At 42.7% G+C, this 25,144-nt stretch overlaps 1 protein-coding gene across 2 annotated transcripts in view; it reads left to right on the forward strand.

Moving 5' to 3' along the window:
• CCDC77 (coiled-coil domain containing 77) overlaps nucleotides 1-25,144 on the forward strand; it is a 293,054-nt gene that overhangs the window by 140,286 nt on the left and 127,624 nt on the right. For both annotated transcript variants that reach the window (XM_086952832.1, XM_086952833.1), the window contains one exon: nucleotides 116-264. In XM_086952832.1, the coding sequence (XP_086808958.1) occupies nucleotides 116-264 (149 nt within the window). The remainder of the gene's footprint in view (nucleotides 1-115; nucleotides 265-25,144) is intronic.

The following is a 25,144-nucleotide window of genomic DNA, read 5'->3' on the forward strand; positions in this document are numbered from 1 at the left end:
CTACCTTAGAGAACATTGTTAACAGTCTCTGAAGTAAGTAAATTGCCTTTTTTATATCTTGATTTCAGCAAAATACTGTTGATTCAACACTGTGAACTATTGGTTTCCTGTCTAGGTGGAAGCGCTACAGGCTCAGCTAGAAGAGCAAACTCGTCTGTCCAAAGAGCAGGTGGAGGGTCTGTTGGAGGACCGGCGAATCCGCATTGAGGAGGCGCAGGTGCAACACCAGAGGGACCAGGATAAGGTCATTTCTCTAACAGAAAAGTAAGTGCATGTGGTAGGGGAACTGGCTGTAGATTCTTCTTGTCATTTAGAGAGGACTTGTGGTGTGTTCTTTTTAACTGGAAGTGAACATAACACATGGAGAAGTATTTGAGTATTCCTAAAACTCAATTCGTCCGTCTATCATTGAAAGTCTGGGCAATTTAAACAGAAAGATAAACTATTAAGGGAAAGTGGGAAAAGATACAGGTTAAGATTGAAATCTCAATTATTCAAATATACTAAGGAAACTGTAAGACAACAGGTAAATCAGCGCACAGGATAAAGAATTGCTTAAGAGATTGTTGAGTTGAAGGATATAAAGGTATTTTTGTATTAGGTGTGATAGGTTTTTGGGAGTTTAAGATTGTGTTGGGTTTAGGTATGAGTGTGTTTCAGATTAAGAATGTTTAGGGGTTAAGTTATACACCTAAATATCTAAAAAGATTTTTATTTATTTAAATAAAACAAATATTATGTACTGAAATATAAAAATAAGTAGAAAATAATGGAACAAGACCATATTGCCTGCAGTTGTGGTATTTACAAATTTAAAAAAAATCTGAAATAATTGCATCCAAAACTAAGGCGGGGAAGCGGTGAACTGCAACCCACCGTAGTATCCACCAACGGCAAACATATATCCTGCACACTACATATTTACTTTAAAGACTTGATAGAGGTTAACCCCTTCCACGCTGATGACGAGCTGGGCTCGTCATGGCGTAGCCTCCTCGCACGCTGATGACGAGCCCAGCTCGTCACGTAACATGCGTTTTTTAAAATCTCAGCGTGCGAGCGGAATTCTGCTAGCGTGCATGAGGTTAATTATGGTAACGCAGGGCTCATTTGGACATAGGGAGTTTGTTGTTCAACTTCAGAATCATTTTGCCAATTTTTCCTTTGTCCTACTGCTTGACCCTGTATGCACTTTCAGACCCCCCGGCTCATTGGTCTTCATGCAGGGACTTATACAGGCAGACAAAGATATTAGCCAAAAAATTGCTCTTTCTGTGGAAAAGCAGACCGAACTATAACTACATAGTGGAGACCGCCTCTAGGTAATGTCTGTGTATGTGTATATATATTTATATAATATGTGTGTGTGTGTATATAGATGTGTGTGTGTGTGTATATATAAAATAAATGTGTGTGTGTATTAATCCACAAAAAGAGGGCCCAAGGGAAAATTATTTATAGACCTACCACGTTTAAATCCCCATAAACCTATTAATCACCATACTCATAAAATGTGGTGGTCCTTTTCAAACAAGAAAACAGTATAATCTTTATACCGCTATGTACGCCCTTGGTCACTCTGGACACTCACGAGAACGTAGAAACTAAGACACTGTAGTTAGCAAAAGCAACTATCAAATTGGAAAAAGGTAAGGCACGAAAACAGAAGAAGGAAGAATCATGCCCACTCCAGGATATTATGGTATCCCATCATTGCACCGAAAAGCGTGCCCAGTGTCATCATCTGGTGTTACCAAAAACAACTAAGCCGGGCTCGCTCTAGATTGATCGAGAAAGACACTGACTTTAGTTGTATCCTCTTGTAGTATGCAAGAAAGAAGCAAGGTGGGAAAATATATTTTTGTGAGTTTTATATTTAAAGAAAGCAGTGCATATAGTGAGAAATGTGTAAATAAAATCAGATAGACTCAAGAACTGCTATCCAATACTAGATTGATAGTCTCCCGAAGTAAAAACCAAAGTGAGGGACAGTTATGACCTATTGACTGTCCACGTGGTCAACCTGTTTCAGCCATAGAACAAGGGTATTTCTCTGGCTTTCGTCAGGACCTTATGTTTCAAATGTCACTGCATTATTATCTACATCTTTATTACATACTTGGTATTCAGTTGTAACTTCATTGAAACAAGTGTGATGGTTTGTTTACATCTAAAATGAAAAGAAAATACAAAAAACAGTTTTCTACAGTCCCATATGATTGTGCCTTAACAGCTCATAATCAAGCTAGTTCTGTGAATATCAGAACACATAAACAGATAAATAAACAAACATGCTTACCATAGCTTGTTTGTAAATGAGCCTCACTTCTCTCGACACCCCACTCGAGGGTGTGTGTGAGGCCCGAGTTAAATATCTTGTTTATAGATTTGTACTTATCATCTGAAAGTGCCTTTCCTTAAAACACTTAGTCCGTCCTTTACAAAATGTGTCATTAAATGAAAAACCTTAATACAGAATATGTGGCAGCAAGTACTATGACCAAAGTGGCCACACCAGTGTCCCGTTATTGCATGATGAATGTTGGGACCAGCCTAGTGTCAGTTAAATCAATATTTAAAACAATTATCTTAACTCTCCTTCAGTCTTTGTAGAATTCTCCAGAGAAACAGAAAACTAAGAATGGGCTATTCCGTAGCTCAGAACCTGACTACAGTCTGAGCCGGAAATGTGCAATGGCCGGTAGCGGGTGTGATTTAGAAGTAACAGGTGATGCCAAAAAGACTTGTCAGGTGATTCTCACACCACTGTTAAGTTAAATGTTTAAAGCAACTGCCTGGACTCTCCTTAGGTCTCTGTGGGATTTACAAGAGAACGAGAGAGCTGAGAGCGGACTAGTCCGTAGCCCCGAAACTGACCTAGGGCGGAGACGGCAAAGTGCATTAGCCGATAACGGGTGCGGTTTCCTAGCAGCGTGTTACACCAAAATTCTCCCCCCCCCCCCCCCCCCCCCCCCCCCCTAAGGAAATCCCTCCACCATAGTGCAACGGACATACATATCCGTCGGTACCTTGGCGCAGCAGCTCACGTTGGGGGAGAGGTGAAGCTTCTGTCCCGATCTTGGGTTTAAATAGGAAAGCGCCCCGAGAGTGCGACCTCAACGGCGCTCTTGCGCGAGCCGATGACGTCAATGTTCTGGCACTACAAAAAGGGGGGCTCATGGGTAATGTAGTTCATTACCTCACCATGTTCGTTACATTAGTTCTCTTCCAGGGGATCCTCATCAATAGTCATAAGCATTAGAATATTCCCGCCCATGAGCGGTATCCCGGAAACACTATATTATATGTGGCCCACATATATATAACATTTTCTCAAATTTGCCTCGCGGAGCTCTGGTCCTACCTTGAAAGTTTGGGGGGGATTCGTCAAGCAGGGGCCGAGATAAAAGGGGGTTCCCAAAACGTGTTTTCCCCATGTTAATTTCCATAGGGCGGTCGACCTCACTTTTAGCCCGAACGGCTGAATGGATTTCCACCAAACTTGGCAAAATTGTAGGGACTGGTAGCCCGATGTGCCTTTGCTATGTCTCAAGATATATGCTCCAGTGGTTTTTACGAAAATTAATTTTGAAAAAAGATATATTGGGCTACATTGGGCTATATATATGTTAGAGCCCAAATGTAGCCCAATGTAGCCCAAAGATGGCCACCAGAGACAAAAAAAAACAAATGTAGCCCAAATATCAGCCAGATGTAGCCCAACTATAGCCCAATGACAGAATGTCCCAGTGTTCTAAAGAACAACTAGAACGCTAACAGTCTTACTTATGACAAAAGTATGGCACATCTGAAGTCATCTTGATTGGAATAAAGTGGTTTTTTTATCAACAAAAAGAAATACAGAGTTCCCCGGATACAGTCAACTAAAAGACTGTCATTGGCCTCTCTCTTGTTAGGTCAAAAGAAGGAAAAAAGTGAGTGTTGTGAACCCTCTCTCGGAATTTGTAGGGGTACCTCACACAGGTCGCCGGTTGGACTACATTTGTAATCCCACCCGGTGATCGTCCAGCGTCATCATTGGTACCCTGCCCCTGCGACAGACTGGCGGTGCAATGCCTGTCGGGCAACAATAATTGTTGCTCTTTGGCGGGGATCTTCTATTCCTTCGCCAAAGGGTGTATGGGTGTAAGGGGCCTTCGTAAGGGGCTAATGTGTGTTCAGTGCAAAAGTGAGCGTGGGTGAAGTAAAAAAAGTCAGTAGAGTCCAAAAATTAAGTTTTTAATGGTATGGCTCACTGCTTTATTAAAAATATATAAGGGGTACAGAGGCGGAACAGTCAAGGTAGTTAGCCTCATTCAACCCTTAGTGAGTGAATGGTCAACATGTTTCTTGCCACGGAGGCAATTCGTCAGGACCAAAGAGTGCTCATATAATTGCAGGGGAGCCCCCAATGATCAGGGGACCCAGTATACGACCTGGTAGGTAAAGTGGTAACACTTAATACATTTAATTTGCAAAGGAACAAAATGAGGGGGTTCATTTTGCCATGAAATTTTATTTATATATTTATATATATATATATATATATTCATTCACTGAAAAAACCATAGGTTTCACACCAGTTATAGTTAGGAATTAGCATTTAAAAAACCTATGAAATTCACTGAAAAAAATATAGGTTTCACACATGTTATAGTTAGGAATTTGCATTTAAAAAACCTATGAAATTCACTGAAAAAACCATAGGTTCCGCACCAGTTATAGTTAGGAATTAGCATTTAAAAAACCTATGAAATTCACTGAAAAAACCATAGGTTTCACACCAGTTATAGTTAGGAATTAGCATTTAAAAAACTATTAAATTCACTGAAAAAAACATAGGTTTCACACCAGTCATAGTTACCCGGAAATTTTACTGACAGAAAACCATTGAAATTCCCACGTTATAGTTAGTTGGACTCACTATAACTTGCGCGCCTGCAATGCACTACTGATGATGTCACATATTACATCACTCATGACATGGTCAGTGACATCCCTCATGACATCACTGATGACACCATCCAGTTTAATGTGTGTCTTTCTGAAAAATAAATATGTTTTATATATGTATTTGTAAAGGTGGATGGAAGAATAAATGTTTAAATAAGTGTCTAAATGGATTTAGTAACACTTGCACAGCTACAATCATGTGCACTATCCATGCAGTCCTCTAAGCACATAGACACTGCTCATTCACACTATTTTAATCACTCAACCACCACTTATATACTAATTCAATAACTCGATTACAGATACACTTGTACAATCATGGAGGCAGTACTCATACAATCACCATACACTACTTTGAATCAATCATGCTCTACACATATTCTTCAGCAATCATCCAGACATTAGCATGCAGTTATTTCTCTTTTTAAACCAGATAAGGTAGTTCTGAAAATAACTATTTTTCTTCTTTTTTCTTTTTGAATTTATTTTGTGCTTTTTTTTTTTAACTATTTTGTAAATTTATTTGGTGTTTTTGGAAAACCGAATAAAAAGCAACAGGCTAAAGTCTTAACTTTTGGAATTTTACAGTCATTCCAACAAAAAAAAAATTTGCAGCAATGGTTCCTTGCTGCAGAACAAACAGCATCCACAGATTGTTCACCATAGGGGAATGTTGCATTTTATGCATAGCTGTTTTACATTTGCAAACTCTGAGCGTATGTCAGGCCTTCGAGATGATGTACTTGACGCTCCTGAAGTGCTGGGACCAGCTCCCTGGTCATCTTGTTGCATATTTTGTTATGCACGTCGCATCTACTCTCGTGCAAAATGTCTGATGGATTGTATGGAGGTGCTTGTATTCAACGTGCCACAAGAGTATTTTTTGTCACTACCTCTAGACAAAATCTGTGGACAGAGAGTACAACTGACCTTCTTGCGTTGACTATGTTTTCACCATCTGGTACGGTGAAAAATTTCCCGACTATGGATTCTGGTCTCTTTTTGGGAGGTGGTTCGTCTATCTCTTCTTCATCAGAAGTATGTTCTTGCTGAGGATTGGTAGAAGCCATTTCCAAAATACACCCCAAAAAATGTACACACTAGCTGCAAAAACACAACAGGTGTCTCTCCAGTGGTCCTGCAGAGAAAATTACTAAAATGGGTGGGGTCCTTCAACTGTTAGAATGGGAAACCTTATGAACCAATCAAATGTTTTTTTTAAAGTCACATGGGAGTCGCGCACCCGACGCGCAACTAGCGCGCACCCAATGCGACTTCGCAAAAATATATTTAACAATATATAAGTTTTACATGTACAAGTATTCTTTTTATAAATAGTTTAGATAATCTCTTACCCTCATATATACATTAAAGTTAAATACATATCATTTTGAAACGTAAAAAAAAATTGCGGGAGCCGCGCACCTGGCGGACCCCACATGTATATGACGTTATGTGGGTCCAGGCACCACGCACATGACGCGATCCAATACGTATATGATGATACGCAGGGCCAGGCACCACGCACCCGTCTCACACCAAACGCGCATACGACGCCATCCCATACGCATATGACATTACGCCGGCCCAGGCGACACGCACCTGTCGCTTACCAAACGCACATACCTCACGACTTTAGCAATATGGCGGCTTGAATCCGTGCACCAGCCGAGAGCGGTGAACGATGGGTACACGACTCCACGCTTTCTTAAAAAAAATATATATATATATTTATATATTTTAGAACACACAAGACCTTACATAATTTTAAGAAATAAATAATTATTAAACATTACAATTTCAAAATATCACAATTTTCTATTTAATTTACAGAAATAAGTTAGGTTTTATAAATATTATAACCTAAAATTACTACTTAAAAACCTTTGAAGATTCACTGAAACAAAACATAGTTTCAGGGACGTTATAGTTAGAAATTTTCATTTAAAATAACCTTTGAAATTCATTGAAAAAACATAGGATTCAGGGATGTTATAGTTGAAATTGGCATTAAAAACCTTAGAAATTCCCTACAAAACATAGGTTTTAGGGATGTTATAGTTAGAAATTTTCATTTAAAAAACCTTTGAAATTCACTGAAAAAACCATAGGTTTCAGGGACGTTATAGTTAGAAATTAGCATTTAAAAAAACCTTAGAAATTCACTGCAAAAAATATAGGTTTCAGGGTCGTTGTAGTTAGTTGGACATTTTACTTGTACAAAACCAGAGAAATTTGGCCGTTCTAGTTAGTAGAGCTAACTATAACTCGCGCCCCTGCAATGCACTGAGGATGACATCACATATTACATCACTCTTGCCATGGTCAGTGACATCACTGATGACGTCATCCATGTGATAATCTGATGCACCTCCTTACACCCTAATATAACATTTGATTCACCTACTCTAAAATGCAGACTACCACTTTTGAAACCATAGACACACCAATACCAGTTACTACATACCCACTCACTGATTCCTAGGTTTAAACACACGTCCACTCATTCACCCATACAGTTACTCATACATGCAGTCACTCATTAATACAACACTATCATACGCACTCATCCACCTATACAGACACTCACACACCACCACTCACCCATAGTTACACAGACACACACACCTACTCAGTCATGCAAAGAATCAATCACACTCCACTTCCATTTTACTCACCTATGCAGTTATACACACAGCACTTCACTTATTGATACAGAAACTAACACATACTTGCTCTATTTTACAATCACTAAGCACACACTTAACCATACAGCCACTCTCACAATCTCTCACTCTCACATATAGACCTTTATATTCTCCAACACTCACATATACTGCCTTTCACAAATGTAGTTAATCTCACAGGTACCACTGAGAAATTAATTCACTCACTAACACAGCCATACACACACTCACCCACCCATACAGCCCTTCACAGATGCACTCTTGAACCCATACACTCAGTGAATCAACCACTCATCCATCTGTGCACAGTCACACACACTCAGGCACCCATACAAATACACAGGCAACCAATCCATAACCCATATAGACACTCATGTAGCTACTGACCAACCCATGCAACCGCTTACACAATAACAGACACACTGATACACACATTCACATAGTTTAGGCACTAACCCATGGAGTCAGTAAGACACATTTAATCACTCACTTATACAGTCATTCACGTACCTACTAAGTCCTCCAGCCAAATACTTAAACACCCACTCATTCTTCAATACACTTAGGCATATATATAAAACATATTTAAACGTTAAAAAACCACACAGGATGATGTCATCAGTGATGATATTAACTGCTTCAACATAAACCTGAGGCTGACCCCAGAGGACCGCTGTATACTGTGGAGAAATCACCCAACGACTGCTCCAATTCAAAACTGCAGACCTATCCTGAGAGAGGAGCTGTTATTTTTATGACTAACGTGCCAAGTTGAAAACAGGCCAAAGAGAAGGCAAGGAAGTAATCGTTATTAAAACAATTAATTGGATTTCACACAACTGTCACAGCTGTTTGTAATACACACCGACATAATTTCAGCCCATCGCCTCTCTGAGTGATCTAACTATTTTTATCCTATCAAGCTCATATCAGAGTGCCAAAACTTGGTAGATGGGCTAATAGCGATGTAAGCAAGGTAGTTGTCACCAAGTGGCTCAAACATTCAATTTAAAACAACTTTGAGACTGAATGTCACAATTGTCTCGGATCCACATTGATCGGCAATGGAAAGACTTGAATCTCATAACCCTATTCTATTCCTGGGCCCTCCCGCTCCTATTAGAACTGAAGCAGAATTACCTTCCTGCTAGAGGGGATGATGGTGTTGCCCTGTCTCCTAGTTATTCACCCAAAGTCAAAGTCAAAGTATGTTTATTTGTTTTGGTACTCAACCGAGGACTACAACATTTTTAAAATAATTTTACAAAAATAAAATACACTTATCTAGTATTAGGGGTGTCTTTCATGGATTCACATGCCTGAATCATTCCCCGTCGTCGAGACGGGAGCCTCCGGTAAATAAAAAAGTAATGTCTTATAGGCATACATAGAGAAAATAGGCCTAAGGGCCTCCCCTTAGTAGCCTTTCTTAGTCCTTATGTAAAAAGGACCAAACTCTCCTAGTCAGCCAATCAGCTCCGACCTCCCTCTAGAACCTTCCTGGGAGGAGCCTCAGTCCCTCAGATTTTCTACCGCACGTTGTGCTAGGGAGTCTCCTCTGAGCTCTGCTCAGATTCTGTGTATTTTTCACTTAATTTGGCTTTCTACTATGGATTATCTTCACATACATTCTTTATCTCAAATAAAGAAGGTATAACAAGGGAAAGAACGGAAGAATTCTGTTTGGAGCCTGCACTTCTTGTTCCAAGAGGTAGCTCTACTCTGTTCCTCACACTCACAGACCAAAAGGTATGTTGCACTTTTTCAAGTGATTTTTGAAGGGTCGTGAAGAGAGGCTGTTAATATGGTTAACGCCAGAAAGGAGGTTACTATTTGCACTTCTTGTTCCAAGAGGTAGCTCTGCTCTGTTCCTCACACTCACAGACCAAAAGGTATGTTGCACTTTTTCAAGTGATTCTTGAGGGGTCGTGAAGAGAGGCTGTTAATATGGTTAAGGCCAGAAAGGAGGCTATTATTTTCTCCAGTTACTGGGATGAGGTGTTGCCCTCAAAGTCTAGGAGACCTTGATAAAGAATTTCCTCAGACTCATTCCTCACGGTAACATCCTGAGAAGGCCCTAAAAAAGACCGCTCATGGTCTTCCGGGCGCAGTCCTTCAACAATCTCCCCACTCTGTGAAAAAGGAGACTAAAGGACTTGCCTTTGGAGAAATGTTGGATAACAATGACGACGTATGAGCCGTCTAAATCGCCTCCTCTGATCATAGGATCATTCAGAAGGGCGTCTCCTACCCGAAGTACAGCCTAAGGAGCCATCGATGTCAAAAACATCATCATTGCTACCACAGCCTCTGCGTCTATATGGCTCATCTACAATGCTTGTCTAAGCGTCGACGATGAGAGTGTCGACGGCGACGACAGCGTCGACAATGACGTCGACGACGAGGGAAGACCGTCGACGACGAGACCGTCGACGACGAGACCGTCGACGACGAGCCGTTGACGACGAGACCGTCGAGGACGACGAGGCCGTCGACGGCGGTACTATCGACGACGAGACCGTCGCCGTCGACGACGAGACCGTCGACGTCGGACACGCAACCATCGACGACAACCTCTAGGAATATCGATTATGGCTTCATCTACATGGCTGTTCCTCTACGACGGCATGTCTACGGCCTGCCTACGGTTTCAAGGATGGCCTCATCTACGAAGGCGCATCTTCGTGGGCGCGTCGCGGCCTGTCTACAGCGTCGACAAGGGCCTAGTCTACGAGGGCCTAGTCTACGAAGCCCTAGTGTTCGATGGCCTAGTTTACAATGGCCTACTCTACGATGGCCTACTCTATAGTCTACGATGGCCTAGTCTAATGGCCTGCTCTACGAAGGCCTAGTGAGCGATGGCCTAGTCGTCTACGAAGGCCTAGTGCTCGGTGGCCTCGTCTAGGACGACCTAGTCTAAGATGGCCTGGTCTCTGACGGCCTCATCTACAAAGGCTAGTCTAAAGAGTCGACTGCTCGCCTACGACGGCCTGTCTATGGTATCGACGATAGCCTCATCTACGTAGGCTCATCTTCGAGGACTCATCTACGGCGGCATAGTCATGGACGACATCGTCTATGACAACCTGTCTAGTCGACCTGGGCCTTCTCTAAGATGGCCTAGTCTAAGACGGCCCCATCTACGCGGGCCTCGTCTACGAGGGCCTCGTCTACGATGGCCTAGCCTACGAGGGACTCGTCTACGATAGCCTCGTCTAGGATAGTCTTGTCTATGATGACCGCATTTACGACGGCCTCAGCTACGAAGGCTAGTCTTCGACGGCGTCGTCGCCCTTATCTACGACGGAGCATATATGCAGTCGTCTACGACGGCCTCATCTATGACTGCTCGTCTACGACGACATAGTCTCTGACGGAGATCTCGTCGACGGACTCGCAACGAAGGAGGAAATCCGCCAATTCTGTACTCTCTTCTAAAGGGGGTATGGTCATCTATGACTGCTCGTCTGCGATGGCATAGTCTATAACGGCAACCTCGTCGACGAATTCATCGACGGAGGAAATCCACCTATTCTGGAATCTCTTCTAAGGTGGTATGGAGAACTACTCAACGTTTTCAGACCTCGATGACCTCTCAAGAGCAGGCCTGCTTCTTGTACGTCTCCAGAGACTCCTTCAAGAAGGCTGTGAGGTCAATACTGGTTATAAATTACCTATAGTCGGAAAAGGTACGGGTCAGGTAGTACCCCTCCTCTGTATCACTAGTGATCCCTCACACCGGCGTGTTTAACGGGAACTTTCTATGCCGGACTCCGTAGTGACACGGGCGGCCTAGAAAAACTCCGGGGATCCTTCGGCCCCGAGGTCACCTCCTCCTGATACGGAGGATTTAAGAGGGGACAACCTTAGGAACAGGTTTTCCTCAGTGACCGTTCTAGCGCTCTTGGTACGCTAGCATGGACAATTGTGGCCTCACTGACCCCATACCAGTCGGAATTGCCAGGCTCATCCGAAGTGGAAGTAAAATGGAATCCGCTACATGGTGAAGCATCGGCGTTAAACTATAGACTGCGCGAAGAACATCGCTATGACAGGGTTCCGCCAGTTGGCTGAAACAGCAGTCTCGCGGATCCAAGGCGGGCCCTTTCCGTCCTGAGGTGCAAACGACGGTTGTGGTCAGGCCATATGAGGGCCAGTCACTATTGGCACAATTAGTTAACGAGGCAGACGATGCGAGACCTTTGAACACTCTTCAGTATATGAACCAGTCCTGTAGTACAAAGGGAGGAAGAAGAAGGTCTTCCCACAAAGGACATTTTCAATTCCAATCTTCCTGCTCTTCAGGCCAGAGTAGACCGCAAGGCCCTCAGTCGCCAACAATAGCAAAACAAGCACCCCTCTTCTGTGAACTTATCTTCTCAGGGAACGGACAGCGGAGATATCAAAAGGTACAGCTGCATCTACGTCTGGGTTATACTGTAGAAAGGAGCTATAGCGAGAATTCCTCCTCCTCAAAGGAGCTATAGCGAGAGTACCTTCTCCTCATAAGGAAAAAGGGTTTTTTGTTCCCGCTTCCCTTTTTTATATCCAGAAAAAGATAAGAGGTGGAGACCAACCTCGGGCTTCAGAGACTTCAACACACTCCTACAAGAGACAGTTGTTTCGCATGGCAATCCATGAGGTCCTGCAAACAGGACGTTTAACTCCATATCCCACTTCACAGAAATCGCTAAAAATACTTACGATTTGCAGTAGTGGCCGGACATTTGCAGTTTCGCGTTCTGCCTTTCGGGCTAAAGTCTGCGCCACACATACTCACGAAATACCGTTCCCTGGGGGCGACATTACTAGGACACCAGGTCCTTCGGTTTCTGAATGACTGCCTGGTCAAGGCTTCATCCTTGCAAGACGGTCCAGGTCTCCCAACGCCTGCTTTCATTTTTCGATGCTTGGATCTCATCCTCATTCAGGAAAAATCAGTCCTGGAACCTTCTCACTACATCAGTTTCCTAGGTACTTCAGTTTCCTAGGTATACCCTGGACACACGGTCACCACAAGCATTCACATCGGTGAGTGATCGTGTATCCCCCTCGCTCTCAACTACGAACGAGACCTCTACAAGAGGCGCTATCGAAGCGGTGGTTACATTCCACAGGGTCATCTTGCCACATAAAAGATACTCCGCACATGGCCGGAATCCTACAATGGGGAATACCCTCTCAAACACTGTCTCAAGGCTGGTCACTCCTACTTCCGGCGGTTCCTCACGTGGTCACATAAGGTGGACGGTGGTCTCCTATGGAGAAGACACTACATATCAATCGGACTAACCTGCTGGCGGCCTTCCTGGCCCTTTAAGCTTGCCTACCAAGAATAAGACGAACAATGGGCTCACCAATGCGTTCAGCAGGCAGAAAACATTGTAACAGAGAGCTGGACCAACACATCATTGGCCACATCTTCTCCGGATGAAGCACGCCGCACATAGATCTAATTGCGACGTGAATGTACGCCGAATGCCCACACTTCGGAAATTGGCTGGGGAATGCATCTCCAACCGCATGGCGCACTGTTTTTGCGTGGGCATTCCACCATTCCCGATGCTCCCATTGTCCTCAAGACAAGAATGGTGGAGCCTTGTATTCTGGATTTACTAGCCCCAATTGGGCCGAGGCGACATTGGTTCACAGAACTCCGCCGCCTATTGTATTCTGGATTTACTAGCCCCAATTGGGCCGAGGCGACATTGGTTCACAGAACTCCGCCGCCTATCCCTGGAGCCGCCGATCCACCGGCGGCAGTATCTATCTCTGCTTACTATGAACGATAAGGCAGTTCAACATCAGGGTATGAAGTCTCTCAGGTTGGTCGCCTGGCCCCTGAGTTCAGAGTTCCACAATCGGAATGATCCACATGACTGTAGACATTCTTACCAGAGCAAGTGCGGATAGCACATAAACATGTTCCCGGAAAGGGAAGCGCTTTGTGTCTGGGGCGTAGCCGCGGAAATATGCTTTTCCCCACATCACTGGTGCAAATATCGCCTTATCGATTACATCTACCACAGTCGGACCTAACCCACTCCTCCATTACAGTACCCTTAACAGCGTCATCTCGTTATATAAGAATTCCAACGAGCCCATCGCTCTGGTCAAGCGGGTTGATTAAGCAAGTTCTAAAACGATTATATAGATCTTTCCCGACAGTAAGGAGGTTGCCACCTCCTGGCATCTCAATGTGGTTCTTAACATGTTCATGAAACATCCGTTTGAACCAGTACACAGAGTATGTCTCGGGGAAAATCCACACTAAGGGTCAGAGAGCTACTGACGGTTTTCTATCCAGAGAAGTGAGCGAGCTTCAAGCTCTGTCCATTCAGGAACCATACATGCACTTCAGGAATAATGGCGTGGTGCTGAGTCCGAACCCAAAAATTCGTTCCAAAAAGTGCCTTCAGACTTTCATCTCAATGAGCCAGTAATCCTTCAAACTTTCTTTGCGAACCTTTCCACCGCAGCAGAATGGGCTCTACATTCTTTAAATCTCAAAGATGGCTCAGGTTCTACCTAGATAACTCTAAGACTTCAGATACTCTTCACAACTGTTCGTAGCATACAGCAGGCCAAGAATGGGCCTGTCCCTCACGAAACTAAGCATCTCAAGATGGATCTCATCAGCGATTGCATTCTACCACGACCAGGCCGGACGGCCTTTAACTGATCAGGTCACTGCACATTCCATCAGGGCGTGGTCCACGTCAGCAACACTCTTCGCGTCACTGCACATTCCACCAGGGCAATGTCCACGTCAGCAGCTCTCTTCGCGGAGGTGGCAATATTGGACATTTGCAGAGCGGCGACCTGAAAGTCACCGCACACTTTCTCCAGACAGTACTGCCTGGATTTCGAACTTCAGAAAGACGCGGCAGCGGGTCCAGCGGGGCTTCGCCATCTCTTTCAGTGAGGTGAGCCTTCCTACATCCCGCCGTCCAGGTATGCACATTCCTTGCTCTTGTGATACTATATGTGATAATATATGCATTGTCTAACATGACTGCAGAGCTGATTTACATCGCAAATGTGCATATCTGATTGCTAACTATTCTGATTCAGGCATGTGAATCCATGAAAGACACCCCTAATACTGGATAAGAAATGCGTTACTTACCTGTAACAGCAGTTATCCAGTATTGGTGTCTTTCATGGATTCACATGCAACCCTCCCGCCTCCCCGGGAAGGACTCACATCCCTCTCTAACAACATTACGCCTACCTAGCTGGGTGCGTACGAAAATCTGAGGGACTGAGGCTCCTCCCAGGAAGGTTCTAGAGGGAGGTCGGAGCTGATTGGCTGACTAGGAGAGTTTGGTCCTTTTTACATAAGGACTAAGAAAGGCTACTAAGGGGAGGCCCTTAGGCCTATTTTCTCTATGTATGCCTATAAGACATTACTTTTTTATTTACCGGAGGCTCCCGTCTCGACGACGGGGAATGATTCAGGCATGTGAATCCATGAAAGACACCAATACTGGATAACTGCTGTTACAGGTAAGTAACGCATTTCTTCAACGATCTGATTTAAAATTCATAAAGTTAAAACATATTCAAGGTTGCTTTGAGAAATTTAAAAAGATTATAGCACACAAATTCATTAGGTGAATGTTTACATAATACGAGCAGTTCTTTTACAGTAACTATTCTACATTTGCAGTAAATCGGTCTTAGGTATCTGGATCTTGCCGATACTACTATTGAGTTGGGACATACAAACAATAAATGTTCAATTGTCTGATCTCCCCCCAGACACAAGGAGCACATTGTTGTGCCTCCTAAAGTCCATTTGTAGGTAAAAGTCTGTAAAGGAAGGATGCCCAGGCGAAGCATCATTATTGCCCGTCTTGCCCCGTGAGTTAATGTAAGACCTACGTATACTGGCTCCTTTTTATATTCAATAATTGCTGTAAATGGTTTATATAGTGATAGCGTATTACAATGTGCAAAATCAGTCTCATAACTAAATTTGGGTGTAAAACATTTTAAAAACAATTTCAACTGAGCAGCTGTCCAAGATCGTAAAATATCCAGATTAATTTGTGCAAGATCAAGCGCTTTAGCCATATTTCGAGAGAAGGTCTGATAAAAGGACTCAGTTTCAAATATCTTTCTTGAGCAATGCTCGTAAAGTATCACTTTTTGCATGAAGAAGGTTGAAGGTCCACCGTATCACATTTGCAACTGCAGTCGCATATGAGCTAGTGATTGAAAACTCCAGCCTTAGAGCTTGTACTGGGATTGAGGCAGAGACTTTCATCATTTTCTTTAAGATTTTTCCCTCTTCCTGGTCCATGAACGACCATTGCTTCATTGGTATATATTCCGTGGAATATGATAGGACTGATGGAATTTTTACTTTAAAAACCTTTATTATTGATGCAAAGTGTTTTGTCCCGGTTGCCGAATATAGTCTTGCCAGTGCTCCAGCATGCATTTGCGACTTTCTTTTTAAGTTAGTTATTTGATTTGAATTCTTTAGTGATTTTGCAAAAATTCTACCTAAGTAGGTATATTCCTCTACCTGTTCGACTTTCTCATTTCCCAACTTCCAGCAATACCTAACCCCTTTTTTGTTTTGACCAGTGAAAGCCACGATTTTCGTTTTGGTTAAGTTGGGAATTAAGTAGTTGTTCCTAGAATAGTTGTATAAAATACATAGTTCTTGAAGGCCGAAGGGGGTGAGATCGAACATCACTATGTCGTCAGCATAGAGTAGCGCATGTATGCTCTGTGCAGCTATTTTCGGCGGAAAACTGGAGCTTTTTTGAAGAAAACTTGGTAAATCACTCAGATATAGTGAAAAAAGTATTGGTGCCAGCAAGCAACCTTGCTTAAGTCCATTATCTGTTGTGATTTGTTTAGTATAGCCTTTTTTTCCTCCCATTTGTACTTGACACCACGTTTTAGAGTAAAGACTAATTATTATTTGTAACAGTTGTTCCGGAATTCCAAGGATTCTTAGCTTTTTCCATAATGTGGGTCGATCAACCCGATCGAAAGCTGTTGAATAGTCTATGTATGCTGCATACACAGTTTGAGATCTCCTTCCTGTGTACTTATCCAATATGGTCTGCAAAATTGCGATGTTATCAATTACTGAATGATTGGGCCGGAATCCAGCTTGTACCATCGGTATAATACCTTCAGAAAATGCCCATGTTTTTAAACGATCCAGTACTTCAGCTGCAAAGATCTTTCCCGTAGCATCCATCAATGCTATCTGGCGGTAATTGCCTGCAACGTTCTTGTTTCCTTTCTTAAAGATTGGAATGATAATGCTCCCCTGCCAAGATTTTGGAACTTGCTGTATTTTAAACAGATGATTGAAGAGGGGGGCACAACATTTGGCTCCATTCTTTTGGATTAGCTTGCAGTACTTTAATGGGAATTTGATCTGGACCTGATGCACCTGTAGCTCTTGCGTTCTTTATGTGCAATTCAATTGAAAATGGTGTGGTGTTATCAATCAAGCTTATTCTTTCAACTCGACTCGTAGCAGCATCAGACACTTCTGTGACGCTCAAATTGGTTTTGTATAGATCTGTCAAATAGATTTCCCAGTCTTGGGGTGTAACTGGGATTGGTTGTAGTTTCTTTTTTGTCCCTGATATAGTAGCAATTAACGCCCAGTAGTCTTTTTGATTATGGCTCTTTGAGGCTTTCTGGATATCAATCCAGTTTTTATCATGGAATTTATTTTTCTTGCCGTTTTTCTCTCTTCTTAGTTTGTTCTTTAGTCTATTTATGTCTGACTTGGTGGATAGAGAGAACTTCAGGAATTGTGCTCTGATTAGCTTGTTTAGTTTTTTTGCCAATGATTAATTACACACTCTGTTTCCTATGTGTTTTCTGTTGTTATTTGTGTTGGCCTTTTTTGTTAATCCATCTAAGAGAATATTTTTTAGTTTATTAATTGTGTATTCAAAGTTGGTAATTGGATCTAAGGAATAAGCATCAGTTAATACTGGCAAGATAGGAATTAAAGAGCTGATTAGATCTAGGGCTTGAGAATTCCAGAATATGCGCCGTTGGGTGGGATTGATATTGACACAGCTTTCTTGGTGAATTATGTGACAGGTCGGGGTAGGAGAAGCTATCCAATTAGAGGTTAGATGTAACTGAGCATGATCACTCTCCTCTGTAAAAATTGTGTGTAAATGATCAAATGATTCAAAGAGATCAAATTCACAGATGAAATAGTCCAGTGTTGACTTGGTACCATTTCCCCGCCTGGTTGTTGTTGCCGGAATGTCGCCTTCCACATTGCCGTTTAGTATAGTCCCATTTAGACTGGGTAAGGTCGATAATAGACTTTTGCCTCTCGAGTCTGAGCGATTTCCTATTGGAAATGTAGGAATGGGCACTTCTACTGATTCCTCTTTGTACATTTTTGCCCAATTACTGATATCTTTGTTTGAAATTTTTGCATTTAAATCACCCATTATTAGATACTGCGGATATTGTAGACTTTCAAGTATCTGTAACATAGTTTCCATATTCTCTAAAAAGATACTATCTCCCTTGGAACCAGGGGGAAAGTATGCGTTAAACAATAATAATGATCTTCGATTGTCTGAGTCGTTGGTATACATTAGGACCTTAATACATTGTACATGAACAGAGTTGGTCTCAATGATCTCTTGATCCCATTGATCTTCCTCACTCAGGAGTATTGCCAACCCCCCTTTGGCATGTTATTCTTTGATTCCTTTGCTGGAGTGTCGTATACGTAATAGCCATTTATACTGAAGGAATTTGTAGACCAAGTTTCTTGTAGAGCTAAAATGTCTGGTTGATTTTTTATAGCATCAGTCATTTTACTGTCAGTTTTTCCAGCCATATTCCAAGATACTATATTAAATTTAGAGCCAGGGTTAAACCTTAGGTTGATGATGGCAAGAGTTAGTTTTGCTATTTAATGTTTCTGAGATCCATGCCCAGGATTGAATGTTTGCTAAAGGTTCTTGCGCTTGTAAATCTTGAGTCCACACTATTCTCGCACCTTTATGTACTTGTACTTTTAGAGACTCTTTTCCATGAGAAGTTGAGTTTTTTTGCTGGATTATACTCCCATTACCACTTAACATATTCAGATTTCGTACTGTATTCCCTGGTTGTCTTTCCGTAGGTTTGACTTAATTAGGATCAGATATTTCTCTTACGTCAAACCCACATTTGTATATAACTTCCTTGTCTCCTAGAATGATCCCTGGCAAGGTAGGTGACCAGAAAGTAACCATAGCTATTTTGTTTTGACATTTATTTGGAAAGGACACCAGTGCAATTTCTCTGCTAGTCCGAGATCGTAGTGATGATATCTGTTGTAATAGGTTAACAATTCTCCCTCGGTTTAAAGGCTCGTTGTCATTTGGGAAAAGTTCTTCAAACAGGAGATATTTTGAGGATAGGCCTTCCTTACATAAGGAATTTGTTTCAGAATTTTGAGATACTTCTTGGTTTCTTGAACATATTCGTGTATAAGATTTAACTGGTAGATATTCCCCCGCATTAGGATTTAGTAGTGAGTAATTTTGATTAATTGTGTTTTCCTCCTTACCCTTATTAAGAGGGGCACCGATGATTGGTTCCTTTGTTTGTTTATCCTCAGTTTTGGAATAAATTTTGGGGTTTTGAAATCTTAATTTACGGGCTTTTTTCTTTTGTATTCTTCTTTGCGGTTTTCTTCTTCGATTCTTAGCCCCATTTTGACATGATTGCTCTTCTATAATTTTTTCCATATTTTCCTCTTCTGAATTTTCATTTGTTGTTTGTGAATTATTATCTCCTTTTCCTTCATCAGGTTTAGATATAGAGTTGTTATCCTTTGTATTTGAAAACATTGGATATTGTCTAATTGTTTTTGGTTCTTTGAAAAGTTTTTTCAATGAATAGATGGCCTCGTTTTCCTGTTTTTTTCGGGGTTCATTCATAAGTGATTCTCGTGACTCATGTTCAGGCGTTTGAGTAGTTGCGTCTTTTTTTGTGCCTTTAGTCATTGTGTTCTCACTCTTGTTGTTTTGGTTGTTGCCAAATGTTTGTTGTGTGTTTTTCCCATCCGAGCTTTCTTTCTTTCTTTTTTCTCCTACTAAATGTTTGAGTAAGCCAATCTGGACATCCAAGGTTTGGTCCGAATTTTCTAATATGTGGCCCAGGAAAGTTAAAACTGACTCCAGGATTTCCTGTAGAGAAAAGAGGGCTTTGGACATAGGTGTTACTGGTATTGGTAGACTCATGTTATCCATGATAAAAGGATCTGGGGTAATTTCTAGATCATGATCAGTTTCAGTTTCAGGAGATTCTTCCATTAAGATAATTGACAAGTTGCCTGTATTTAGTAGTGCTTCTTGGGGTTTAGTTACTACTTTGTTTCTATGACCTTCAATTTCTTCTGCGTCCACGAATCGAGCTATGTTAGTTGCAAGAGTTTCAGGATTAGATTTCGACTCCTCGATATTTGTTTTTAGAGAATCTTGGGGAGTAGAAATTCCCTTTGAATCGCTTTCTGATCTTTGAGTACTCAAATTTTCAACCAGTGGTGAATTGTTAGGTGTAAATAAGACTTTACCACTCGGTTGCAGTGATTCTGAGTGCATCTCTGGCTTTGGCTCAAAAGGTATTACTGTTTGCTTAGATGAAAGACCTGAAAAATAATTGGTTATAGCCGGAGTGACTGATAACCGACCCTGTGATAGCGCTTTATCAGATGATTTCCTAATGGCCTCCTCCGTTCCAATTCTTTTTAAAAATATTGTTCTTGATCTTAATTTTTTCAGGGCCATGGATGTTCTGTATGGTATGTAATATGTAATAACCTGTTTGATTACTGACTGGTTTGTATCACAGTTGTTATTTCGTTGTATGCCCTGGTCAACAATTGAGCTTAGGCTGACAGGATGCAGTGTGATGATTAAGATTTTACCTTGCTTGCTTGGTTGGAGGGTAATGCAAGGTTTTAAACAGCCAAGTGGTGTGGCCCGTCCCGTCCTCCGGGCTGTTTTTAAAGCGCCTCCTGGCGCTTGGAGGCGGTGTCACGCAGGTGTGGGACCCAAGGGCTGCTGGTAGCTGAAGTCGCAGCCCCTCACCGCGCTCCTCACTGCAGCCCAGCTCAGATGTCTTGCGAGCACACGGGCAGCGGGAGGCGGCGGAAGGTCACAGCAAGGCAGTGGCAGTGCAGGATGCAGGCAGACGGGTAGGTAAGGTTGCAGCGTATCAGCTGTTGAAGCGAAGCAGAAAGCCCCGCTCTGCAGGGGCGGCGTGTTTTTAAAGCGCCTCCTGGCGCTTGGAGGCGGTGTCACGCAGGTGTGGGACCCAAGGGCTGCTGGTAGCTGAAGTCGCAGCCCCTCACCGCGCTCCTCACTGCAGCCCAGCTCAGATGTCTTGCGAGCACACGGGCAGCGGGAGGCGGCGGAAGGTCACAGCAAGGCAGTGGCAGTGCAGGATGCAGGCAGACGGGTAGGTAAGGTTGCAGCGTATCAGCTGTTAAAGCGAAGCAGAAAGCCCTGCTCTGCAGGGGCGGCGTGTTTTTAAAGCGCCTCCTGGCGCTTGGAGGCGGTGTCACGCAGGTGTGGGACCCAAGGGCTGCTGGTAGCTGAAGTCGCAGCCCCTCACCGCGCTCCTCACTGCAGCCCAGCTCAGATGTCTTGCGAGCACACGGGCAGCGGGAGGCGGCGGAAGGTCACAGCAAGGCAGTGGCAGTGCAGGATGCAGGCAGACGGGTAGGTAAGGTTGCAGCGTATCAGCTGTTAAAGCGAAGCAGAAAGCCCCGCTCTGCAGGGGCGGCGTGTTTTTAAAGCGCCTCCTGGCGCTTGGAGGCGGTGTCACGCAGGTGTGGGACCCAAGGGCTGCTGGTAGCTGAAGTCGCAGCCCCTCACCGCGCTCCTCACTGCAGCCCAGCTCAGATGTCTTGCGAGCACACGGGCAGCGGGAGGCGGCGGAAGGTCACAGCAAGGCAGTGGCAGTGCAGGATGCAGGCAGACGGGTAGGTAAGGTTGCAGCGTATCAGCTGTTAAAGCGAAGCTGAAAGCCCCGCTCTGCAGGGGCGGCGTGTTTTTAAAGCGCCTCCTGGCGCTTGGAGGCGGTGTCACGCAGGTGTGGGACCCAAGGGCTGCTAGTAGCTGAAGTCGCAGCCCCTCACCGCGCTCCTCACTGCAGCCCAGCTCAGATGTCTTGCGAGCACACGGGCAGCGGGAGGCGGCGGAAGGTCACAGCAAGGCAGTGGCAGTGCAGGATGCAGGCAGACGGGTAGGTAAGGTTGCAGCGTATCAGCTGTTAAAGCGAAGCAGAAAGTTATTCACCCCATCTAGATGTTGTCAACGGTACCACCACCCAGTTTCAAACCCTTAATTCTGTAGTAGAGGGGTGAGACTGTTAATTTGATTTACAGCTCTTGTCATGGAACGTAGCAAGGTTGCATTCTAAGCTGTCTATTCCGGACTGGGTCAAATTTATCGCCAATTCGGTATCATACTGCTCTAAGAGACCTGGTCCATAACACCTTTGAGCATAGTTGAGTAATCAATTATAGTATTGAAGCATTGTCTTCAAGAGCTGGCTGGCTAGCTGGGGAAATTTTAATTTGTAAATGGACCTCGTTAAATTGAGATGTTAAACAAGTGTCACTAGACTGGTGATGTAATTTGTTTGACTTTAAGAGGTTTCAGTGGTACAGTTGTACGTTTATATAGCATTTACAAATGCTCTGTGAGTTACAAAGAGGAGTCCATCACACTGGTTAAGATAGACTATAATTGTCAAATATGCTCTCTGTCGTATTCTCCAATAATCATTGTTGGGGTTTTTAACGCAACGTTCAAGCCTCTAACAGTTATCAATGCTATTATCAACCCTAAACACTGGTCTAAAGGCATTTAGAGACTGGATGCAGAGCCGCTCAAACAATGGTCCACTTCTGCTGTACAATTTAATTCCCTAACCCTGAAATTTGGCATGGGCGCTTGTAATGAAAGATCCAAATCAGAGGGCCTTCATGAATTTACCTTCTTCAGGGGTAGGAGCAAAAGCAGGATAGACTGTTTTATTAGGTCTAGAATTATGGCATGTAATGTCTGATTTTAGAGTGATAGTAAGAACTGACAGTGACCATTATCCCGTAAGTGCACCTATTCAATCAAGCCTCCTTTCTAGTAAAGCTAACAAGTTTACTAGATCGGAGTATGTATTATCTCTTAGCAACAATAGGAGTAAAATTAAATGGTCCAAACTCTCTCCTAACTCTGAAACTATGGCACACATCTATAACACATTTAGCACTCTGATATCAATATGTACAGTAGACAACAGAATCTAGTAAGCCATTAAAGTTGAACATTTCCCCCTGGTACAACACCAGGTGTAGGAAGGATACGTTTGAACTAATTATGGCTCTTAGGCAGGGCAACATACAGAGATTCAGAGCCACAATAGTAGGGCACAAAGAAATTGTTTCTGAAACTAAACGGGAATGGATAGGTGCTTACTGGGCTGATTTAGTTTAAACATATAGATCCAGGAACAGAGATGCCTTCTGGCATATTGTAACTTTGGAATTCCTCCACACCTGTGGGAAAAACACTTCGCTACCTTATATAGTGCACACAAATATCCCATTGAGACCTTGGATGTGAAAAAAGTTATGCAAGTTCTCATGACTAATCCTGAGCGCACTTCCGATGGTATATCTCTCTATAGTCGGAATTTAGTTTCCTTCTTTTCAATAGTAGATACACATAGAGCTGTAAAATGTCTGCAACCCTTTTGGACCTGATAAAGTACAGGGGGACCTTTATCGCTCAGAGATTTCTGTCTGGGGTCTTTACGTGAACAACTTTCAAATAAATTTGTTGACAGGTATCCCTCACTCTTGGCGGGAAGTGGAAGTTATTCCTGTGTATCAAAAGGCAGACAGAAGTAATCCTGAGAACTATCGCCCAATTGTGTGATTGATAGTCTCTGAAAGGTGCTTTGCCATCCAGTTAAGGAAAAATTTAAATATTGGATAACAGAAGCAAATATATTATCCCCTACAAACAAGTTTTCTACCAAAGGTTAGCCCAGTTGACCAGAAATTCCAGTTCACTTTGATTTGTTGGAAATATCTCCAGCTAACAAAGGCCATTTATACGTGACATTTGTAGATCTTTAAATGGATTTTAATTTGGTTTGCCAGGATCTGTTGTGGCCTATTTTAGGGAAACTAGGAATGAGTCCTGACGTGTTAAACATCATTATAAGACTTTGCGAGGCAAATTTATGCCCAAGTGAGTTGGGGAACTTGGGGTGAGTTAATAAACGTATACAAATTGAGACATGAGTACTGCAGGGATATGTCTTGTCCTCCACCTTATTTTCTCTTTATATTAATGATGTGATAAGATTTCTCAATAATTGTACCCATGATTACCCTAGACTTAATGGAATCTCCATAACGGCCCTTTTGTTTGCTGACCACACCCTACTAATCTCTTGTACCCCACCTATGGCTCCAAAACCTTTTAGATAAATTCCTAGATTTTTGTGACAATAGGGGACTAGAGGTGAAGACGTTGAAAACAAAGTATATGATCTTTAATCCTCATAAATCATTTATAGATAGCTTTAGTACGAAGAGATTCATATTGAAGAAGGTGAAAAGCTTTGATTATCTTGGCATCAGACTAGATATATCCATATCCTGGTCCTCACAGTCTCATACAACTAGCACTACCTTGTTACATGGTGCCTCTGCGGTCTTAAAATAATAATGTTTTAAACGCTCCTAGACACGTATCACCGGCTGTTGAGATATACCGAGCTAGAGCCTAGAGTGTAGCCTTGTACTGAGCTGAAATCTGGGTACATGTGATAATGAAGGAGTTAGCTGTTAAAGAAAACAAGTTATCAGGTCATCGTTTAGTCTACCCAAAGTACACATATAGTCTCTTTATTTATTTTACTTAGGGCTTAAACGATTAAGTAACATATTCGCATTAAAACCACTCCTGTTTTGAATCAGATTGTGGACAACTCCTGAATTGGAATCCTATAGAAGGGCTCTAATTGCAGTTCTAGGTATGACAAACTCTCATTGTAGCAAATGGTTTTCCCACATAAAAATGAGTTTTCAGGTGATATGCATTATCTCACTATAGAGCGATCCTTCTATAATTAATGGCGGATTAAGACCAGCCGTTAAGGGGGCCTTTTAGCTCCTTACAAATGAGTAGTGCCACAGAAATAGCAGATAGTCTCACATCAATTTCTGATAGTACCCCTCGCCTTTGAACCTTACATTGATGCCATCCCTCCTTACCAAGACAGAATGTTGTATATTAAATTTAGGATGGGTTCTCTTCAGATAGGCCAATTCTGAAGTAAATGGAAGCAGCCACCTGAGATCCAAGCACTCTGCTCATTTTGTGAGGGCACAATAGAAGATTTAGATAATTTACTGTTCTTTTGCCCTCTGTATAATAAGAGCAAGAAATATTTGGATCAAACCACTTTGCATTAAC

This window comes from Lissotriton vulgaris, chromosome 1_2 (assembly GCF_964263255.1).
Source record: "Lissotriton vulgaris chromosome 1_2, aLisVul1.2, whole genome shotgun sequence".
Lineage (NCBI taxonomy): Eukaryota > Metazoa > Chordata > Amphibia > Caudata > Salamandridae > Lissotriton > Lissotriton vulgaris.